The 18,876-nt window shown below is 41.0% G+C and overlaps 1 protein-coding gene across 1 annotated transcript in view; it reads right to left on the reverse strand.

Moving 5' to 3' along the window:
• Window positions 1-1,867: 1,867 nt before the first annotated feature.
• The window catches only part of LOC119745013 (urea-proton symporter DUR3-like), a 39,710-nt gene continuing 22,701 nt past the window's right edge, over window positions 1,868-18,876 (reverse strand). Inside the window, exons 6-12 of the mRNA XM_038221238.1 lie at window positions 15,674-15,799; window positions 12,043-12,249; window positions 10,293-10,581; window positions 9,230-9,392; window positions 5,374-5,587; window positions 4,311-4,494; window positions 1,868-3,255 (exon numbers count right to left, since the gene is read on the reverse strand). Coding sequence (XP_038077166.1) covers window positions 2,892-3,255; window positions 4,311-4,494; window positions 5,374-5,587; window positions 9,230-9,392; window positions 10,293-10,581; window positions 12,043-12,249; window positions 15,674-15,799 — 1,547 coding nt within the window. The 3' untranslated portion in view covers window positions 1,868-2,891. The remainder of the gene's footprint in view (window positions 3,256-4,310; window positions 4,495-5,373; window positions 5,588-9,229; window positions 9,393-10,292; window positions 10,582-12,042; window positions 12,250-15,673; window positions 15,800-18,876) is intronic.

An 18,876-nucleotide genomic window follows, 5' to 3' on the forward strand; every position in this document is an offset into this window, starting at 1 on the left:
TCTGAACGCATTCACAAATCAAAAGTTTCAAGAATATATATATAAGTCCTTTGTAAAATTATATTAGAGCATTTGTCATCTTCCTTTCGATTGTTTAAAAGTTAAAATTCTCTTGAAATCAATTAGTTTCGTCCTTAAAGGCGATAAGAAAGGTGATTTCAATATTTCAGAATAAATGGTTCAATTGAATTCCATAAAAAACCTATACGTCCCTTGATTTTGCGTATTACAATACGATATTCGTAGGTATAGAGCCACTTTTAACATGTATGAAGAAATGCGATATAACCGAATGTGCGTTGGTTTTGTCGTTACTGGTCTATTTGTCAAGAAGTCATGAAAACATATTTAATGTTTCGTGTCTTGCAAAAGATGAATAAACTGTGGTAAATGCAACTTCTGGATTGAAAACCGGGACTTTTGGAGGGATATCCAGTGTTAGGCCTACTGTGTTATTATGCGTCTGGCCAAGATCAGGAATTATATTAATCAGAAAAAAAACATTTAAAAACACAACTGATCACTCCGTTCAAAAAAAAATGGAAAGTTCTAAGTTTTGAGGATCACACACGAGTCTCAAAATACGTTTTAAGGGGACGCAGAGCAAAGCACCCCCCCCCCCAAAAGTTCACAAACATTCGAAAATCCCCGCAACTTATGCGCCTATCAAACTTACCCCCCCCCCCTCCCCAGATCCGATGTCGGGATTTGGTCACGTTTTTCACGCCCCAGGGTGGGGATTTTGGTCACTCAAATTACATTGTTACCATTGGCGTACTACAAAGGCAATCACTCGTGCGCCCACACATGTATGTCGGGGCTTGGTCGGGGATTGTCACTTCAGTATAAATTTTGACCGAGGGGTGGGGATTTTGTCACTTTAAAAGTGGCAATCCCCACTCTTGGGTGGGGCAGCCCAGGGGAGGGGTGGGGGAAACATTATTTGAGGCACATTATAGTCCAAAGTATTTTTTAAAAATTGTTCCCAACAAAAAGGCCCGTGCCAGGGTGCGTGAACACACACAAAGTCATGTAAACGTGTGTATTAGCCTGCAATCGGGGACCCCCTCTAACTTTTTAGGAAGACCTCCCATGTGTTTTGTACAGAATCGCCAGATTGGGGACCTTCGGGAATTGGGACCCATCACAGATAATTTTTCATTAACTTTTCATTGTTCTATTCAATGCTTCTTTTGACATTTTTTTGTACAACGGCTAACCGTTTTGATCAGAAAAATCATGTCGTCCTATTTTTCCCCCGGCGTCATCACAGAACATAACATTCACGCAAATGCACACACACTTTCTGAACTCCGGGCCGGCAAAAAAGTGATCGCCAGCTTTTGGATGAACCACTAATCATAATTCACACAGTTTTTGTCATTCCAATTCTAAAAATTCGTACTTAGGGGGACTTGGATGATTGAAATAATTTGTGTAAATTCCAAACTGAAAACGTTGAACCAAATAATCATCCTCCTGTCATCCCTAGCCTAGCCTTAACTTGAACAGTGCAATTAACGTATACCGGTCGATAAACGCAAACAGATTTAATGATGCAAACTTGTTGCTGCATAATAAGAGACAATTGAAAAAGTGTTCTGTTATACTAATAAACTTAATATATACAATATGCTAAAATCTATCACTGATTGAAATTGTCTTAAAAATGCCAAATCTTATCTGAGTGTAAATTCTTAATCTCAATGCAGCATTGCTATAGTTTTGCTGGCGTTGTTAATTTGGGCGTAATCCTCGATAAGCACCCCGGGAAAAAAATGACAAGTGCCAGAATAGCATGGATAGCTCACTCAGAGCGCCTGGTTCGCAAGTTCTCCGGAACTTCCGAGTTCAGATCCCACTTCAGTAAATCATTTTGTTTAGAGGTAACCGTGTTATTATAATTGACTAGCCTATATCATGGTTAATTAAACTTGTGCAGTGTTGAAGTGTACTGAATATACCTTCATTAGAAGGATTCCGTTACCGCTGTGCAGACAACCAGGGTGAAGATGAAATTCCATACTTCATAAAAACAGTCGCCTGTTAAAGTGAAACAACTATGCTCCGGATTTTGGGGCGCTTCGATCAAAACCATTCATTTCAGATCCCCCTTCCCTTTTCGTATAGAAAATCACATCTAGCGTGGTTTGATAGTGTAAATCCTTGGCATAAGAAAGGCTAAGAGTACCAATAAATTGAATAAAAACAAACCAGCTGAATGACCACATGTCTGTGGTCACAGAGCCTTTAGCTCTATGAAATCTGCCAGCATAAAGCTGCTAATGCAACGACAAAAGTGTGCAGTTTTTATACCAGGATGTTACATCCATCGGTACTCAGTGGGGCACTGGGCGTGGCACATTGGTTTCTTTATCCCTTTCCTTTACCCATGAATTGCAATTCAGAGGACGGGAGATATCTTGGCTGGATGTTACCCATACGTGACAATGAAAAGCGTTTGCTACAAATTGTAGGCTTCGTCTATATCGGTGCCCGCGATCTCATGGGGCGCTGTTAATGTTAGGAATCGCCTGAGAGATGTGTCGCAACTTTCTGGCAAGCGTCGCATTCGGTGAGGTTGAAGGTAATGAAACAAGTACATGTACATATAAGCACCGCACTAGCGGTCAACCACAACCTTTCTGATTCCATCACACGATTCTGCGTCTGGTACCTGCTGGTATTTACCAGCGATCTGCTTAAAACCACTGAAACGAACCCGTACAAGCAAAGACAGTCCGGGCACCATCTGTTTCATCAACCTGTAATTACTTATCTTGACCGATAAGTATCATAATCATCATGGCTCTATTCTTTAATCATTCACCCGACATTTCCGGGACGCATGTTCCCTCTCTGTACGGTTGCAGAGTCTCTTCAAGCTCATGTCAGGCCCGAGCCTCGGCCACGGGCGACTCGGGCGTCTCGCTGATGGAGGGCGCTACCCTCACACGCGCCCTCAACTGTTTAAACTGGCGCACGATATCCGTCACTTCCGTGGCCAAAGGCACGACGATGATGAATATGGCGGCCGTGAAGGCCCAGGTGTCGGTCAGGTTGATCCAATGCTGGAACTGGTTCTTGTTCAGGGTGAAAAGCGCCGTCATGATGACGGGCCAGATCAGCACCATGAGGACGGTGATTCCCAGGCCGATGGCCAGGGTTGTGTATCTGGCCAGCTTGAACTCCTGCAGCATTTGTTCTAGGGAAGGTCGGTTGTAGACCAGCTTCATATCCGTGATGTTGAATTCCCTGTTGATAGCATAAAACGACCACTTTTTGAAATATGTTTAGTTTGGTCTCGCAAGTCCTTTTTCATAATGGTCCAAATGTCACAGTGCCCACTGACAGAGAGCTCTAACAGCGTGCAGCCTTTAACAAAGACAAGTGACGTGCACATACAATTCTCTGTTTTACGAGTGGTCAGCTCCCCGGTTTACATTTTGGAATCAAGCCTTCCAAGTCAGGTGGATTGCAAACCGGCAACGAGAGTCAATAAAGTTTAATAGAGAGGCTGTTGCAGGAGCTAGGAACTAGTCTGCAAGCGACTGCAATTGGCAACCTCACTTCCCTTAGGACTACCCGTTTGCCTTTAAAAGTCTTTGCATATCATGACTAACGATTTCATACATTGACACTGGTATAAGCGCACTTCTGAAGTTCTGATATTTTTCTTGTTGACAAACATGAAGAATGAGGAGTCATATTTGTTTAAGGGTCCCATTATCTTAAGCTGAATGAAACAAAAAAGGTGATTAGTGAGCCAGTCAGAAAGTAGACATGAAACGAAGTCGGTAATTGGCCGGGCTTAGGCTGCATCCGAATCAACTGTCTAGAGCTAGGTCTAGGTCCGCGCCCATTAAAAATACGCGAGGACGCGCTGACAATAGACGTAGCCGTAGCTCTGGAAGCCCGTTTCGGACACGGCCACGGCCTTAGTTCGCCCGCCGCGCACTGCCTACCGCGGCGTGGACAGATACAGCAATACCGTCCCAGGGTATACATGCATAGCGTGCGATATTGCACTAACATGCGGGGACGGTCTGTGCATCCTCAGCCCCAATATGCGTGTAGGTCGCTACACATGTCCAGGCCAGCAAATTATAATAAACACGATACATATAAGTGTTGGGAGACGGTGACAGACAACCATGACTGTCTAGTGACTTGTCCTCAAGTCCAGTCAGAAAGCTCGATCCGAGCCAACCACTCGTCCAGCAACCCAATAGCCGAACAGTATTAAAAAAAAAACCACTATTTTGTGAACCCGCCCTTTCCAGCCCTCACAACTCCACAGACCGACTTACTTGACGTATAACTCCGTCCACGGTGAGAGTGGGTTGTCAATATCTCGTGTCTTCTCCCATATCTCTTTCCTCTCCTGCTGCGAGAGGGGGTGTTTGGTGAGGTAGGTCACGCCCACTGCGATAAGGCCCCCGGATAGAAGTGATGTGCAGTTACCGATGAGCATGCTCAACTCAAAATTGTTATCTGTGGGAAGGGTCATCGGTATTCATAGCAATTAGAGGTCCAACATCATATAATAGATTAATAAGGTAAACAGAGGTGCATTCGAGTTTAACCCAGCTTTGTATTATAGACCAAGAAAATAATGCTCCTTTTTCTTATAGTTATTAATACTTATTTCTGGTAATGAAACCATGGATTCCTCAAAACCTTCCTGGGCACTTTGGCTCGCAAGCCTGAAGAAACCAGTAAAAAGTACACAACGAGATGAGTTTAAGAAGTGAGAGGAATACACCAGTAAGAATAATCACGGAACCAAGTAGGGGCTGAAATCCAAATCCACATGTGGAATGTGACCTGGGCAGGCAGGAATTGAATCTGGGTTATCCGCTCCGTTCACAAGTATACCCCCTCACTGGCAAAGAAAGTACAGTTGGGGGTGACCGACTGACACCATCTTGCCTGACTGCAATTTTGCCGCGCGGCGCGGAAAGAACCACGGCACCAACCTGACTGCCCTTCTCTTGTAATAAAGGAGTTTGTTACAATGTGCCATTTTTGCGGGCCGTTTCTCCTTGTTCAGACACTTTGGTCATTATCTTGGTGAAAGGGAAATTGCGATTCAAAACAATCATTCGATACGCTCAATAAAATGATTCAGTGCAAAGGTAACTTCATCGTGTTTCCTGCTAAGTTTAATAAATGATTGAACTAAATCGCTCTGTGTACTGCGTTCCACAGGTAACTTCTGTTTAAAAATATGCACCTCCTGTGTTTATACCGTACCAACATTGTAAAATCAGCTGTAGTGCACACACAAACAATTAGAAAAAGCAGCTTCTGTATTGCAAACTGAAATTGAAAATCTATTGTCACAATTATTGCACTTTTTAGGCGTTTTACCTTCTGAATTCGTCATGAATGCCGAAATATCAAACTTCTGATACAAAAGTGAAGCGGACACCAACCAGGCCGTGATACCAAGAACCATGCCGATGAGGGCGCCGCTGGCCATAGCCTTACTGGTCAGGCGCGTCCAAAAGGTTCCGAGGACGAGAGGAACGACAGAGGAGCCAATGAACACACCCATGGCGGAGTACACGCCGCTCAGAGTTACCTGAAAGACAGAAGATTAATAGTCACTTGCAATTGACCTAAGACATAATGACGTCATGTTTGTTTATTTGTATACGCTTTCCTATGGGAGATTTGTGGATCTCGTCCCCTGACTCCCATAGGAAAGCTCACATACAAACAAAGTATGATGTCTTAAGTTTACTGTGGTAAATATTACAGTGCCCGTTTGGAAGAGACCGAACCGTTTACATTGGTCGAGACCGGTTTGGACACCGACAAGACATAACTGCTTGGTCGAGGTGGTAATCGGTAATGGTATCAATGTTGGCTGAGGCAGTGCTAATTTGGCGGAAGCAAACTGGTTTGGCACAAACACTGACGGTTTGGTGCAAACAGAACCGGTTTGGGTGAGGCACAACCGGTTTAGTTGAGACAGTGCAGGTTCAGTAAAGATAGTGCCGGTTCGACCAAGACAGTGTTGGTTTGGAAAAGGTCGTCCTGGTTTAGATGAGACAGTACCGATTGGGATGAGACAATGAAGATTTGGGAGAGACAGTGTCGGTTTGGACAACATAGTTCTGGTTTTGATGAGACAGTACCAGTTAGTATGATGCAGTGTCGATGGACAAGATAGTTCCAGTTTGGATGAGACAGTACCAATTGGGTATGATGCAGTGTCGATTTGGGCGAGACAGTGTCGGTTTGGACGAGATAGTTCCGGTTTGAGATGACAGTGCCGGTTTGAACTAGACAGTATCGGTTTGGTCGAGAGAGTGCCTGATCAATTGAAACAGTGCTTGTTTGGACGAGACAGTACTGGTTTGACCAACAAGATAGTACCGGTTTGGACAAGATAGTGCCGGTTTGGACTAGACAGTGCTTGTTTGGCCTAAAACATGACATGCACTTCAGCAGAGATTTTGAAATTTCTAAGTACAACTTTAAACCAGCGTTGTTGCAGTTCAAATGACACTTGAAATATACCTATGTTTCAGTCGGAGACATTCAATAGGCCTACCCAAATATACATATATTTTTAAACTATTATTTCCTATTCACTTACAGACGCTTTACAGATGGCAAACGTACGGAATTATTTCATTAAAAAAATTCTACTGCATTATGCTCCGTTTACATCACTTTACAGTGTTAAATCCAGGTTTTGTGGTTAGAAAGTCGCATTTCCACGGAATAAGGTGATACTTTGTATTTACCTTATTTGTATTGAATAGAGGGGAATAAAATTTAAAGTTGAGTGTAGGCCTAAGTGCATTAGTCTGAGTGACGACGTCACAGATGGAACAAAATCGTCCTGGTAAATGTCAAAAACTACTGGAGCGATAAAGCGATTTACGGATGAATGTCCCAAACAAAGTGGGAATACCGAGAAAGGTTTTCACGATTGGAAGAAGAGTTGAGAGACATAATGGTTGGAATTTCAATTAATTGAAACACCTTACAGTTGGATACTTTCCTTTTCCAAATTAAAAAAAAAATTCAAAAAGACGCCGCTAGCAATGCATGAATGAAAAATCTACAAGGAGTTAGCACTTTTGGAAGGTTTTTGTGTATTAAATAATACATTGCAATACTCCAGTCAATCTTTCTTCTCATCTTTCACAAAGAGTGACAGAATAATCTCGAAGCCGTAAAAAGTGCATTGATTTCCCTTGTCGGCAAAATCCTTTAAATAATGTCGTAATATTTTATATTTATTGACGTTAGTTCGTTTGAATTGTATCTGCTTTGACAAAGCTCAAACGATTTGTGTTGATTCATTTTTTTTTTTACACAAGTTGTGCTAAACATTATACGTAAAGCAGATAGTGCAGTTCGTTCGGTATTCGAAGGGCGTTTGTGAAATTTCGGTTGGATCACACAAAATAGTGCGAAATGTATACCTGCGTCCAAATGTGCTCTACCGTCCAAATGTGCTCTACCGTGTAAACTGACGTACACCACTTACGTTACAGTAAACGAATATGTACATATAATTATTTGAGTCTTATCAAGCATCATACAAGTACAATGTCTTATTCTTGAATATTTACTTTGATGCACAAGGATGCCCACTGACTGCCGTAAGATCACAGTGCCTTTGGATTTACTGTCTCCTTTATGTTGAAAATATCAAATTAGTAATGAAATGACTCTAACTAATGTTTATGAAACAAAATACAATCCTTTAGACTGAAATTATTTATTACTTGACCACACTGCATTAAACGCGCGTTTATCTGGGTCAGCACAGTTCTACCGCGTCAAATCGCCGGACTTACGTAGTCACCTGCCGTGCGTCGCTGGGGCATATATCAATTATTGAATTCGACCGGCCATCAGGTAAACAAAGGACTGCCGGCGAAAATCTGGGTCAGCCTCGAAACTGAAAGCTTTGCAAATATGGCCTTCTTCCTGTCGATGTCCGCGGTCAGTAATAGTCCGAGAGACTTCAAGTTGAAGTCTAAATGCAGAATTTTTCTCGCAAGTTGTGGCACTTAAAATAGGCCATCTACATGTAGATTCGTGTGGCTGGGGATTATTGGGAAGTGCCTTCGTCAGAAATGACACCCTCTTGAGGATAAACGCTTGAGGTATGCACTAACTTTGCAATACAAATTGGATACTTAACTGCTATATTGGATGGTTTGACGGCACATCGGTCGTGTCCCCGCGCTTATTAAGAGTGCTTTAAATGCGAATAGTGATAATGTTTGGAAGAGACTATTTCAGACAATTTCAATTGCATAAGTGCTTTCCTTTGATACCCATCACGGGCAAGATATACATGTCATTTTGAAAAGTTGACCATAATAGTAAACATTTCTAGGTTTTTTTTTGAAAAACAAAACAGGGATTTTAAGAGATAGCACTATTTCTTCCTCCCAGCCGGTTTAATTTTTTTCTTATAATGATTTGCTTGTTTCTTCTGAATGGGAACTGAATATTTTTAACAATAGTAACCAAATTTTCCAAAACGTTCGTCATCAGTTGTTTCGATTTGTCTTGGCTTAGCTGACATTAATTTAAAGTTGGTATGTACGTTCTTTTTCAAACTTTCGATTTTCTTTTCTGGACGAAATTTAAAGGAATATCATGTCCTATAAGAAATAAATTTGACGGTTTTTGCAGGATTTATACAGTTTTAAAAAGTGGTTTTAAATGGCGCGCTGCAGTCCGGAAGTGATGAAATTATTTAATTGATTACTTGTCGTGGGCCGATTTTTGTTCGTGCGATGTCTCATTGGAAAGCTTATAACCAATGTAACGCTAGAAAATAATTCAATTTCAAAATCTTGTTTTCAAGGTGCCACACCCAATCAGTACGTGTACACCAACTTTAAGGCTGTTCACCTCTGAAAGTACAAATATAAACAGTTTGGGGAAGAATCATAACAAACCTTTTATAAATTATCTAAATCCGCACTCGATTCTTTCATAATTGTTTGGTATTAACGGCATATAGGATCACACGCTTGTCATACAGTTTGTTCGTATTAGATAATGACACCGCTCAAAAAGGATTGTTCAAAACCTAAGTATAAGTTTTTGATGAAAGTTCGTTAGGTTACTTTTGGGATAAATGCAAATGATCCTATATACGCATTTAAATACACACTATGGTGTTAAATTCCCACAAATTTCAAGTCCCAAAATGTTCCCCTGACAATCATGGAGGACATACCTGTAAGATATTGAAGACTAAAGTCAGTGGGATGATGGCGATAGATACCCACAGTATCGCCCAGTCTCGCTTAACTTTCAGCAATTCCAGATAGGTGCGATAGGGGCCGTGCGTCTTGCACTTGTAGGTCGGTTTGAGGGCGCGCTTGCATTCCTTTCGGGACCTGCGTATACAGGAAAAAAAAAGAGGACGGAAGAGAAGAGAATGTGTTTGTAAATAACACCGATATCATGTCAGCTTTTCACTAGCTACTGAACATTTTTTCCATGTTACTTTGAAACAAAGCACACAAGCGCGAACATGGTCACGACACTTCTTTTGTCACATCACAGCCAAAGGTTTTGGCCGATTAATAACAGGTAGTCAGCGGCCATGGTGCAGGAAAAAAAATGTTATAAAATACTTTAACAAATAGAGAACGCATTTAATATACTAAATCAATCATTACAAAGCCTGAATAGTCAATATTCAGTTACCAAGACTCACTAAAATATACATTTCTCAGGTGCTCTGGACGTATATACACAATAAATGTGCCGATGTTTGCAAAATCTGTTGCCAATGCCAACACTCACCTGTGGATACAAAATGGCGTTGAATATTGGAACTCCTGTATAAACTCCCACGCGGAGTATTTAGGAGAAGAACCAACCAAGAACCAAGATATACTATGAGTACACATAAAATAATGGTATATCGTATACAGCCCTAAGCTGTCAACGCGATGCGGGGATAAACCACTGATCTCCATAGATGACTCGTTGGCCATTTCAAGAAGTACAAAAAAGTGGAATGATTAATATACTGTCTTCTATAAAAGTATGCGAATCTTGTTTATCTAAACAGAAGTTTTATATAAAATATATTTTGTTGCCATTTTTTTTTCACAAAAAGTAATAATTTGTTGAGTAAAATGGGTACAGGTCAATTAAATTGTATATCTTCTTCACAAATCTATTGTTTTTGGAGTGGTAATATGGCGGACAGTAACCTCACTTCTAACAGCTGATGGGCTTTCCAGATTTTTTTTATTTGGGGATCGGTGAGATAAACGGAAACTCACCTGTTATCCGCTACGCATGACGTGCAGTTGCCCATGCTACAGCACGAGCACATATCTCTCTTATTAGCCATCCGTCCCCGCGATTTGCCGCACAGCAGACAGCTGTTGATATCGGCCGAGCTACGGTAGGGCTTCAGGTGGATCTGGTACAAGTCGTAGACGATGATGGAGGTGATGGCAATGACCTCAGCTGACCCCGTGGAGGTCACGGCCATCAGGATGAGTAGGACCATCAGAACCCCGCCCGTCGAACCCATCAGCTCCTTAGCGACAATGGGAGATACCAATCCTAAAACAATACCAATCAGACCATAATGTTTGAGCTTCAACGACGCCATTTTTGGAGTGGTCAATTCAAGCGTATAATGTCTGTGGAAGAGCTTTTAAGAGCTCATGCAGTGAATAAACCTGAAAATCATTTTTTTTTTCAAATCTTATACATCCATCATCTAGTAATGGTCAAGGAGATTAAAGACTAGGAGTTTTGGATCATTTCTCTGAATCATTACATGTACTTAGATATCATGGTTAATCGGCTCTGTCACGGACATGACACGTCCATTCATAACGTTGGAACTGCCGAAGTACTAACCTCCCAGGTTATTCGTGTAAATTTACATGATGTTGCTCGAATTCAAAAATTAGGTTTTTTTTATAGTTTATTATTGGAGTAAATTTGCTAAATTGATCAAATAATGTACCCAAATATAGCCTTTATAATTATACCCAGTTATAGCCTATAATTTCAACGATTTCTCGCAGGAAAAACGTTCTGACACAGGGACTGTGCATAGTATAGCTTGTGGTGTAGCAAGTTTTTTTTAATAAGAGACGTTGAAGGAATTCAAATTGTGGAAGCGTATGTTTGCCTGGACAGTCGAACTTGTTTTCAGAAATAGTTCCAAATAATCACAATTCAAATAATCCATTCGATATTCCCTGTGCATATCTCACTTGCACGATTTTCAGTTCGGAATTCGAGGAAATAAGGGCACACAAGACCATGGCGGTGGTGATATAATACCTGCACCTGCTGCAGTTGACAATGTAATCAAAATAAGTTGTAAATGCGTAAATGAAGCACGTTGCAGTTGAAAGTGTTCGGAATTTGTACTGCCGAACAAACACAACTGTTTCTGAATTTAAAGAGGTTGTGGAATGCTCGAAAACATTTCCGTCATTTTTTGGGTATATGTAGCCTAAGGTGTGATGAAATAAAAACGACTATTGTTTCTGTCATGAAATGAGTACAAAAGGTACTTTTGAGAGCTATTTTTAGTTCCTGTTTCGACCCGAACGTGCAATTTGTGTAAAAGTCGTCGTTGCGGGCAGCAAACAGAACACACTAAATCGTGACGTAATAAACAGGACTCGTTTATGCTACTCTGCATCGGGAGTCCTGTTTATTACGTCACGATTTACTGTGTTTTGTTTGCTGCCCGCAATGACGACTTTTACACAAATTGCACGTTCGGGTCGAAACAGGCATGACAGGACTTGAAAAACAGCTCTCAAAAGTACCTTTTGTACTCATTTTATGACAGAAACAATAGTCTTTTTTATTTCATCACACCTTAGGCTACATATACCCGAAGAATGACGGAAATGTCTTCGAGCATTCCACAACCTCTTTAAGCGAACACAGCCGGATCGTTCATCCCGAAGGTAAACAGGCCAATTTTTTTTATTTGTCACAGTTCAAAATAGCGGGGGTGGGGGGGATGAGACACCAAACTTGTCTCCTTTATACCTTGATTGACATGATCGTCTGTCAAGAGAGGTTGACCTTTACTGGTGCTGAGAGCCGTGTAGGCAAGACCCATGGTTGTCGAGAAGGTGAAGGGGATGGCGAACCACACCATGCCGCCCACCAGGAACCCCCACATCCCCTGACGGGGCTTGGCGGCCACACTGCTCTGCCAGTACGATTGATCCACAAAGACCGTGCCGAAATTTCCTGCAAGGACGAAATTGAATTGTATTAATACGAATCAGAACTGATTCCATCCTATATCTCTTGTTCGAATCAGTGTCACCTGTCACAGGACAGGTTCAAGGTTGTCGGGGATCCCGGGCCCACTTGCGAATGCGGGGAATTGGCAAAGGGTGGACACCCACCAAAAAAAAAGTCGGCCCCAAGTTCCCCCCCCCCTGCCCCTCCCCCACTGGAAATTTGCTAGTTCTTTATTCACAAGCGGTTTTTTTTAAAGAGTATCAATTTTTAACGTCGAAGAGCTACCATGAAGAGCGCCACCTACTGTTGGATAGTGTCCGTTTTGAAGGAATGAAAGATGGTGGAGAGCCCGTCCGCCCCGTCCGCCCCTTCCTCAGCCCCCCCCCCCCCCCCCATTTTATTATTTTTACATAGGCCAGGCGACTGGTGGAAAAAATCCTGTCTACCTTTTCAGGACGGATGCTACAAAATTAGGCGCCCCTCCCCCTGTAACAACAAGCCCCCCCCCCCCCCCCCCCATGGTGAGAATTCTAGCTACGCCGCTGCCTCCATGGATTCGTAAAATAACACACGAAAGAAATAAAGGCAGAAACAAAGGAAACCATAGAAGCTCTTACGCCGTTGCCTGCTCCCATTCATATTTTCCAGCTCACTGTCGACCTACTAATCATGGCAGACCTAATGTAGTCATAATGCCTGGTACACGGATCAATCAATGAAAACCCAGATTAAAGAGTCGTTGTAATGACGACAAAAGTTTAGATTGAGTGAATGACATTGGAGCTGTGAAAGCATCGATCTACGACGGTAGTTCTGAATTAAAAAGGGTCTTAATGAAGTTATAATGCCAGGTACTACTCATATTAAACTACCTGACCCAAAAATTCTCCGAAATGACGTAAGTGAATTGTATAAGAGTTCAAGTACGGCTGTCATTGCATAGTCACTTCTATGGTTAATATCGCAGCAAGGCGCCAAAAGGATCTCATGGGGCGGTTACACCTTTTCCGCGGAATGACATGGTCTAAACGTCGCAAGTAAATCGAACGCAAATAAGGCAAAAACAACCAATTAGTATGCGGGTTGTAAAAATCCAATTCCGCTGTTCTATTCCTACACAACGGCCAAAGTAATCAAATTTAAATCTAGTTCTGGAATGGGTTTTTATTCACCCAAACCCTGCGTCCTACAAAACGATATAGCCTCTTACAATGGCATTCATTAAAGTTGCATGGCATTCATTAAATTTGCATGGCTCTCAATTATTTTTTTCTTCAATCGAGTACAAGATTGCTTTACTTGACATGCAAATCCATCACAAGACTAGTAGCGAATATCACATTCACCTCGACTAAAGCACGCTCTCGGCACGAGGGATAAACGCTATCGGCATGATTTGATCGGTTTTCGTAAGTGGAAGGATTCTATTTGATGCTTCGAGCCTTAAATCAGACCAGTGGAATTCAATGCGGACGATAGCTTAGGATGAATTGAAGCCCTCGTGTATTTTCAAAGATTTCGAGAACATTCTTTATATGAGTCTTATTGCACCAAAAAAACCACGTAAACTATTTGTTTTTGGCATTACAAATATACACAAAATGTGATGCATATCCGAGTCGTTACCCAAAGACAAGTTCTAAGAGGCTGTCGATTAATGTCAAGATTATTAAAAATACATGATGATTAAGCGGAGTTTAATCGGGCTGATGGACGTGTAGATACCTCGATAATTTTTGATATCACTGATGTGGTTGTTAACTACTACGTCACACGCTGAACGCGTGAATGGCTGGCGGTCATTGGTGGAAAGCCTTTACGCTACAGGGAGACAGCACGCAGTAACTTGGCGTCGCGTCATTCTAGTTTCCTCCACTGACCGAAAAGGCAACATTTTTTGCCGATGAAATTGAACCCACCACCACCCCATCAGCCACCCTTCTTTTTTCTCTCTCTACTCTCGTTGGATTCAGAAGCTCCGTTTTCTTGTACTTGTATGGCGTGTTCCCCACACAAACTCCGGTTCTGTCCATCACCGCAATTATGTCGACTTATTCCTAGAAATGTTATTTGATTCTATCAGACGGTTTTAGATTGTGTTCTGAATTGTTAACAAGGTTATATTTCAAGATGTAATATTTATATTTTGATTTTTCTGGTACTTCAAATGAAGTTTTTAATTGTTTGTAAAATAAAAGGCAATTTTATGTATGTATTTAGTTAATAAAAGCCCAAACGTCTGGAATCTGAGTGGGAAGTAGTATTGTGTTGTTAACTTTTTATGGTAACTATGCTTTACTTTGAATAAAAATGTAAAATTGCCAGGGAAACAAGTTCAATCTTTCAAATGAACATTTTTTTGCAATATCTGTATTAATCTGCATAATAAATGCAAATATTATATAAGTTTAATATATAAATTATATAAAATATTTTAAATTGTAAAAACAAAATTAAGGCTTCCTGAACCCCAAAATGGAGATTGGTTGTCTCAGACATATGAGCATTCCTTTTGAGTTCGAGTAACGCAAGTCCATAAAATACATAAAACATATCAAGGATATGACACCAAGTGATACCAAAGCATGTTTATACCAATCAGACCCACTACCAAAAGAAAGAACTCATTATTTTTTTCTGTCATTTTTGACTCCCTCTGACATGTTCACATATGAGAGCACATAACTTTACATCAGGAAACCAGAACACAATTCCTCCTGATGATTTCGCAATCAACATGCAAAAGATATCCCTCGGCAAATATTCCGACTTTTATATATTCCCAAGTTGTGCAATCCAAACCTAAAATCCAGGATTTGCCGCCGAACACGTAATGTATAGACGAGTACCAAACCACTCACGGTACGGATTTGTTTGCGATTCAGGGTTTAAATTCCCGACATTATTAGCCTTTAGTCAAGTCCTACGCGCCTATACCCAGACCATCCGGACACGTAACGCACCCTGGATGCTGGCACGTAAAAAGACTAGCACGAGCGGCAAAGCCGCGAGGGCCTTTACTATCTCGCGGAACTAATCACTTATTCATTTATTCAAGTAATATAAATCAAGCAATATAAACCAATCATCTAACAGTGGTTTGCGGTTACCAGCAACAGTACGCGGCCATGGCTGTCTGGCGCCAGACGACGGCTGCATGATTTACGTTAGTAATTCTGCATTTTCATTTTCATTGGTCAATTCACAACGGGTAATGCATTATGCATGTCTACAAAATCGGTAGACAAATGTAAAGAAAAACATAAGCGTTCTCCACGAGATGGTAAAGGCCCTCGCGGCTACGCCGCTCGTCCTAGTCTTTTTACGTGTCAGCATCCGGGGTGCGTCACGTGTCCGGGTAAGCGCGTGGGAATTGACTAAAGGCTACGACATTATAGGCTCGAGGCGGGTCGGCGTTAGGACTTACCCACAATGTTGACGATGCCGAACATGATACTGGGCGGTGATAGGAATGTCAGGTGGCTCTTCTGCCAGTTGTCGGCGGGCCCTTCGGAACAGGACAACAAATTGTAGACTCGCTCTACTGATCCTAAAGACGGTAAAAGAAAAGTCGAAATTAAATCGTTTAAAAAAAGAAATCATTCTAAATTCATCTTTCCCAATCCTTCACGTTTGGGAGGTAACCGCGGGGCAGTTGCAAGTTGGAAATATATAATCCACCACCTAGTTCAATTTTAAGGAACAATGAAAAGGGCATTTAGATTCATGCATTGCACATCAAATTATTATTATTACTTTAAATAAATTTTTACAATGATAACATGAATAATACTAGTATTGAAATGATTGGTTCGCGGATGTTCTGATTGTAAAATATTGTTCCGAACAACCATGTAAAAACGCTTAAGGGCATGACGTTGAAGAACCGAAATGCGGTACACTGTAAAAAAAAAAAAGTTGGGCAAAATGGGTTGATAATTCGACCAGTGCTGGTCGAATTATCAATTGCCTACACTCTTGGGCACATTTTTTTCAATAGTTTGACAGTTTTTACCCAATTCAACCCAATATGAGGTCAGTTTATACCAATGTCGGGTAAATTACATTGCCCAGCAGTATTTTACCCAACGTTTTTACAATGTACATAAGGAAGAAAAATGGAATGATAGTCGCAAAACACTTAGACTAGAACTCAACAAAGTAAAGGGAAAGTAACAGGGATGCTTGAAAGTGAAATAGAATGAATGAAAACTGTCCGATGAGAGGCTAAACGATTATGGCCCAGATACCAAACAATGTGAACAACCGTATACATGGTAGAATTTAGATCCTTGTGGAGACATTTCATTGTTCTCATGTACTAAAGTTTTTGAGTTTGAAAGTACAAAGTTTCAAAATGCTCTTATTTTAACCAAAATTAATTTCCTTGGCTAAAATTCGGACTTAATATCCCTTTTCTAAAACTCTACCATTTGCGACGTATCAACATCCCTTGGAAATTCCTAGTTTTTGAGTAAAATCCATATATCTATTCGTCATCTATTCGTCTTCTGTCTGAAGACGGTCAGAGCTTACTGACCGGAACGTCGAGTTTATACCTCTGGTTCTTTTCAGAACCATTCTCTTTGTTGAGAAATTATTCGCACATGGTGTTTCCGCAAACCTTTCATTATTTAGCTCCAATAAAAAGATGTACTGCACCGGGAAAGTACAAGGACCTATGGAGATATATTTGATTTATTGGTCAATTAAACGCTACTTGTTAATCAAAGATAAAACACGGCTCTTTAGATAGGAGCCACCTTCCAGGAAAATTGACTAATTTGTCTGTGGAATAGACAGCAAGCGTCTATGATATCCGTGCATATTATCTAAAACTGCACTACGTCTTGACCTCCACATTCTGATCATGCAGCGGGCGCCTTCTATCGGGTAACCCATTGTTGTGTTATTGTTATAAAAACATGGTAGCAAATTGAGCAATCAACAGCTTAGGCCGGCTTTCTGCTCAAAAAGACGTCACAATATCCAAAGTCGGTTCCGATTGGCTGGCGTGCAGGGTCGCATAAAATGTGCATGCACGCCATTATATCTGACGTTTTTTGCGGACCGGATCTTGCCGGCTCCGTCGAACAACGGATGATACTCAGACTTGCATTCATCGTGGCTTCATCCTAAAATAGCCACCTCGTTCAAAAAAAATTAACCCACAGGATGAAAAGTAAACCTCGAATTCTTTGTCTATAATGCTATTAGCATTGGCGAAAAACGAGAATGTCCATGATCACGTCTGCAAGGACCGATTTCGAGACTCTTACAAAGTATACGCCTGTCAATTCGACCACAGAAACTAGACTAAGAGGTTTCAAGTCGCGCCATTGTCGGGAGTTATTACCTCCCAAATTGACGGCGAATCGTGCTAAGTACTGAACCCGAGGGAGCAGTTCTTTCATATGAATCGTAATTGGGAGTAACAATTTACACTGCAGATGTCTTCGCACTGAATCTCCGTGTTAAGGATTCTGGATAGCTCATTGCGCGCTGTACACACATTTGAAGCTACGCACTGGTTTACAATCTCTCAATTCGAATATGGTACGGGAACTAGTATCACCAATTCCATCGTACATTTTATAATAACATTTTAAAACAGATTTGAATTAAAGTATGTTAAACAATTGTAATCTCCACAGAATGCAATATAAACATACAATTGTCACAAATAATGTTTGCTATTTAAAAAATGAATACATAAAAAGATTGCGGTGAAGTTAGAATAGATTTGGTTTACAACTCCATTGTTATGGAGAGATAATATGGTGGACGGTGACTTCACTTCTAACAGCCTATGGCTATCCAGATATTTTTACTCATACGGATCAGTGTTTTCCCCATGACGAGTCTTTGCAATTTTACGCAGGGATACCAGCGGAATTCAAATACTAAAGACGTTTGTCGGATTCGTTTGGGGACGTGCTATACATTGTTTACCTTTAATATCGACTGACTCGAAACAGGGCGCGGTCTGAGTGCAAGCCTTTTGTGTGCCTTATCACCCATAAACAGTGTTCATGGAAGAGTGGCTGTTTCCGTTTGTTATCATACCAAACATTTCCAGTCGTTTTTGATTGAAATTTTAATTGAAGAACTTTGGTTACCCCGTTGGTATAGCTTATGGTCAGCTCATGTGAATTGTTACAAAGAAAAACATCAGCATCAAAATGGAAATTACTGCGTGGTTAACTGAAACCTTTCATTGCGAAGGCAGTAAGTAGATAAGAATGCATCAAATCGATATGTTGATGTTTACTGAAACAAAAATAAATGCCGCTGAATTTTTGGTTAGATACCATAATTGCGTTGTTGAACAATAACATGTAAAGTTTGTATAAATGAACTTGCCATAATTAATGTCACCAAGTACCATATCTTGCATATCGTTTGCGTTGAAAAATGGATTCACGCATAGATCAGGTCGCCATCAGGTGTAAAGCGCGCCATGCGACTGAGCACTTCAAATCAAGAACTACACCGCTATGATTTAGAACATATCTTACGGACTAAGTGACAAATTTCATCTTAATAAGCTCAATACAACAAAGCGATTGTTATTTCATTACTGTAGGATATGTGATATTTGTTGTAGGCCTACACACACTACTGTGGATG

This window comes from Patiria miniata, unplaced genomic scaffold, assembly GCF_015706575.1.
Source record: "Patiria miniata isolate m_02_andy unplaced genomic scaffold, ASM1570657v1 HiC_scaffold_7, whole genome shotgun sequence".
Lineage (NCBI taxonomy): Eukaryota > Metazoa > Echinodermata > Asteroidea > Valvatida > Asterinidae > Patiria > Patiria miniata.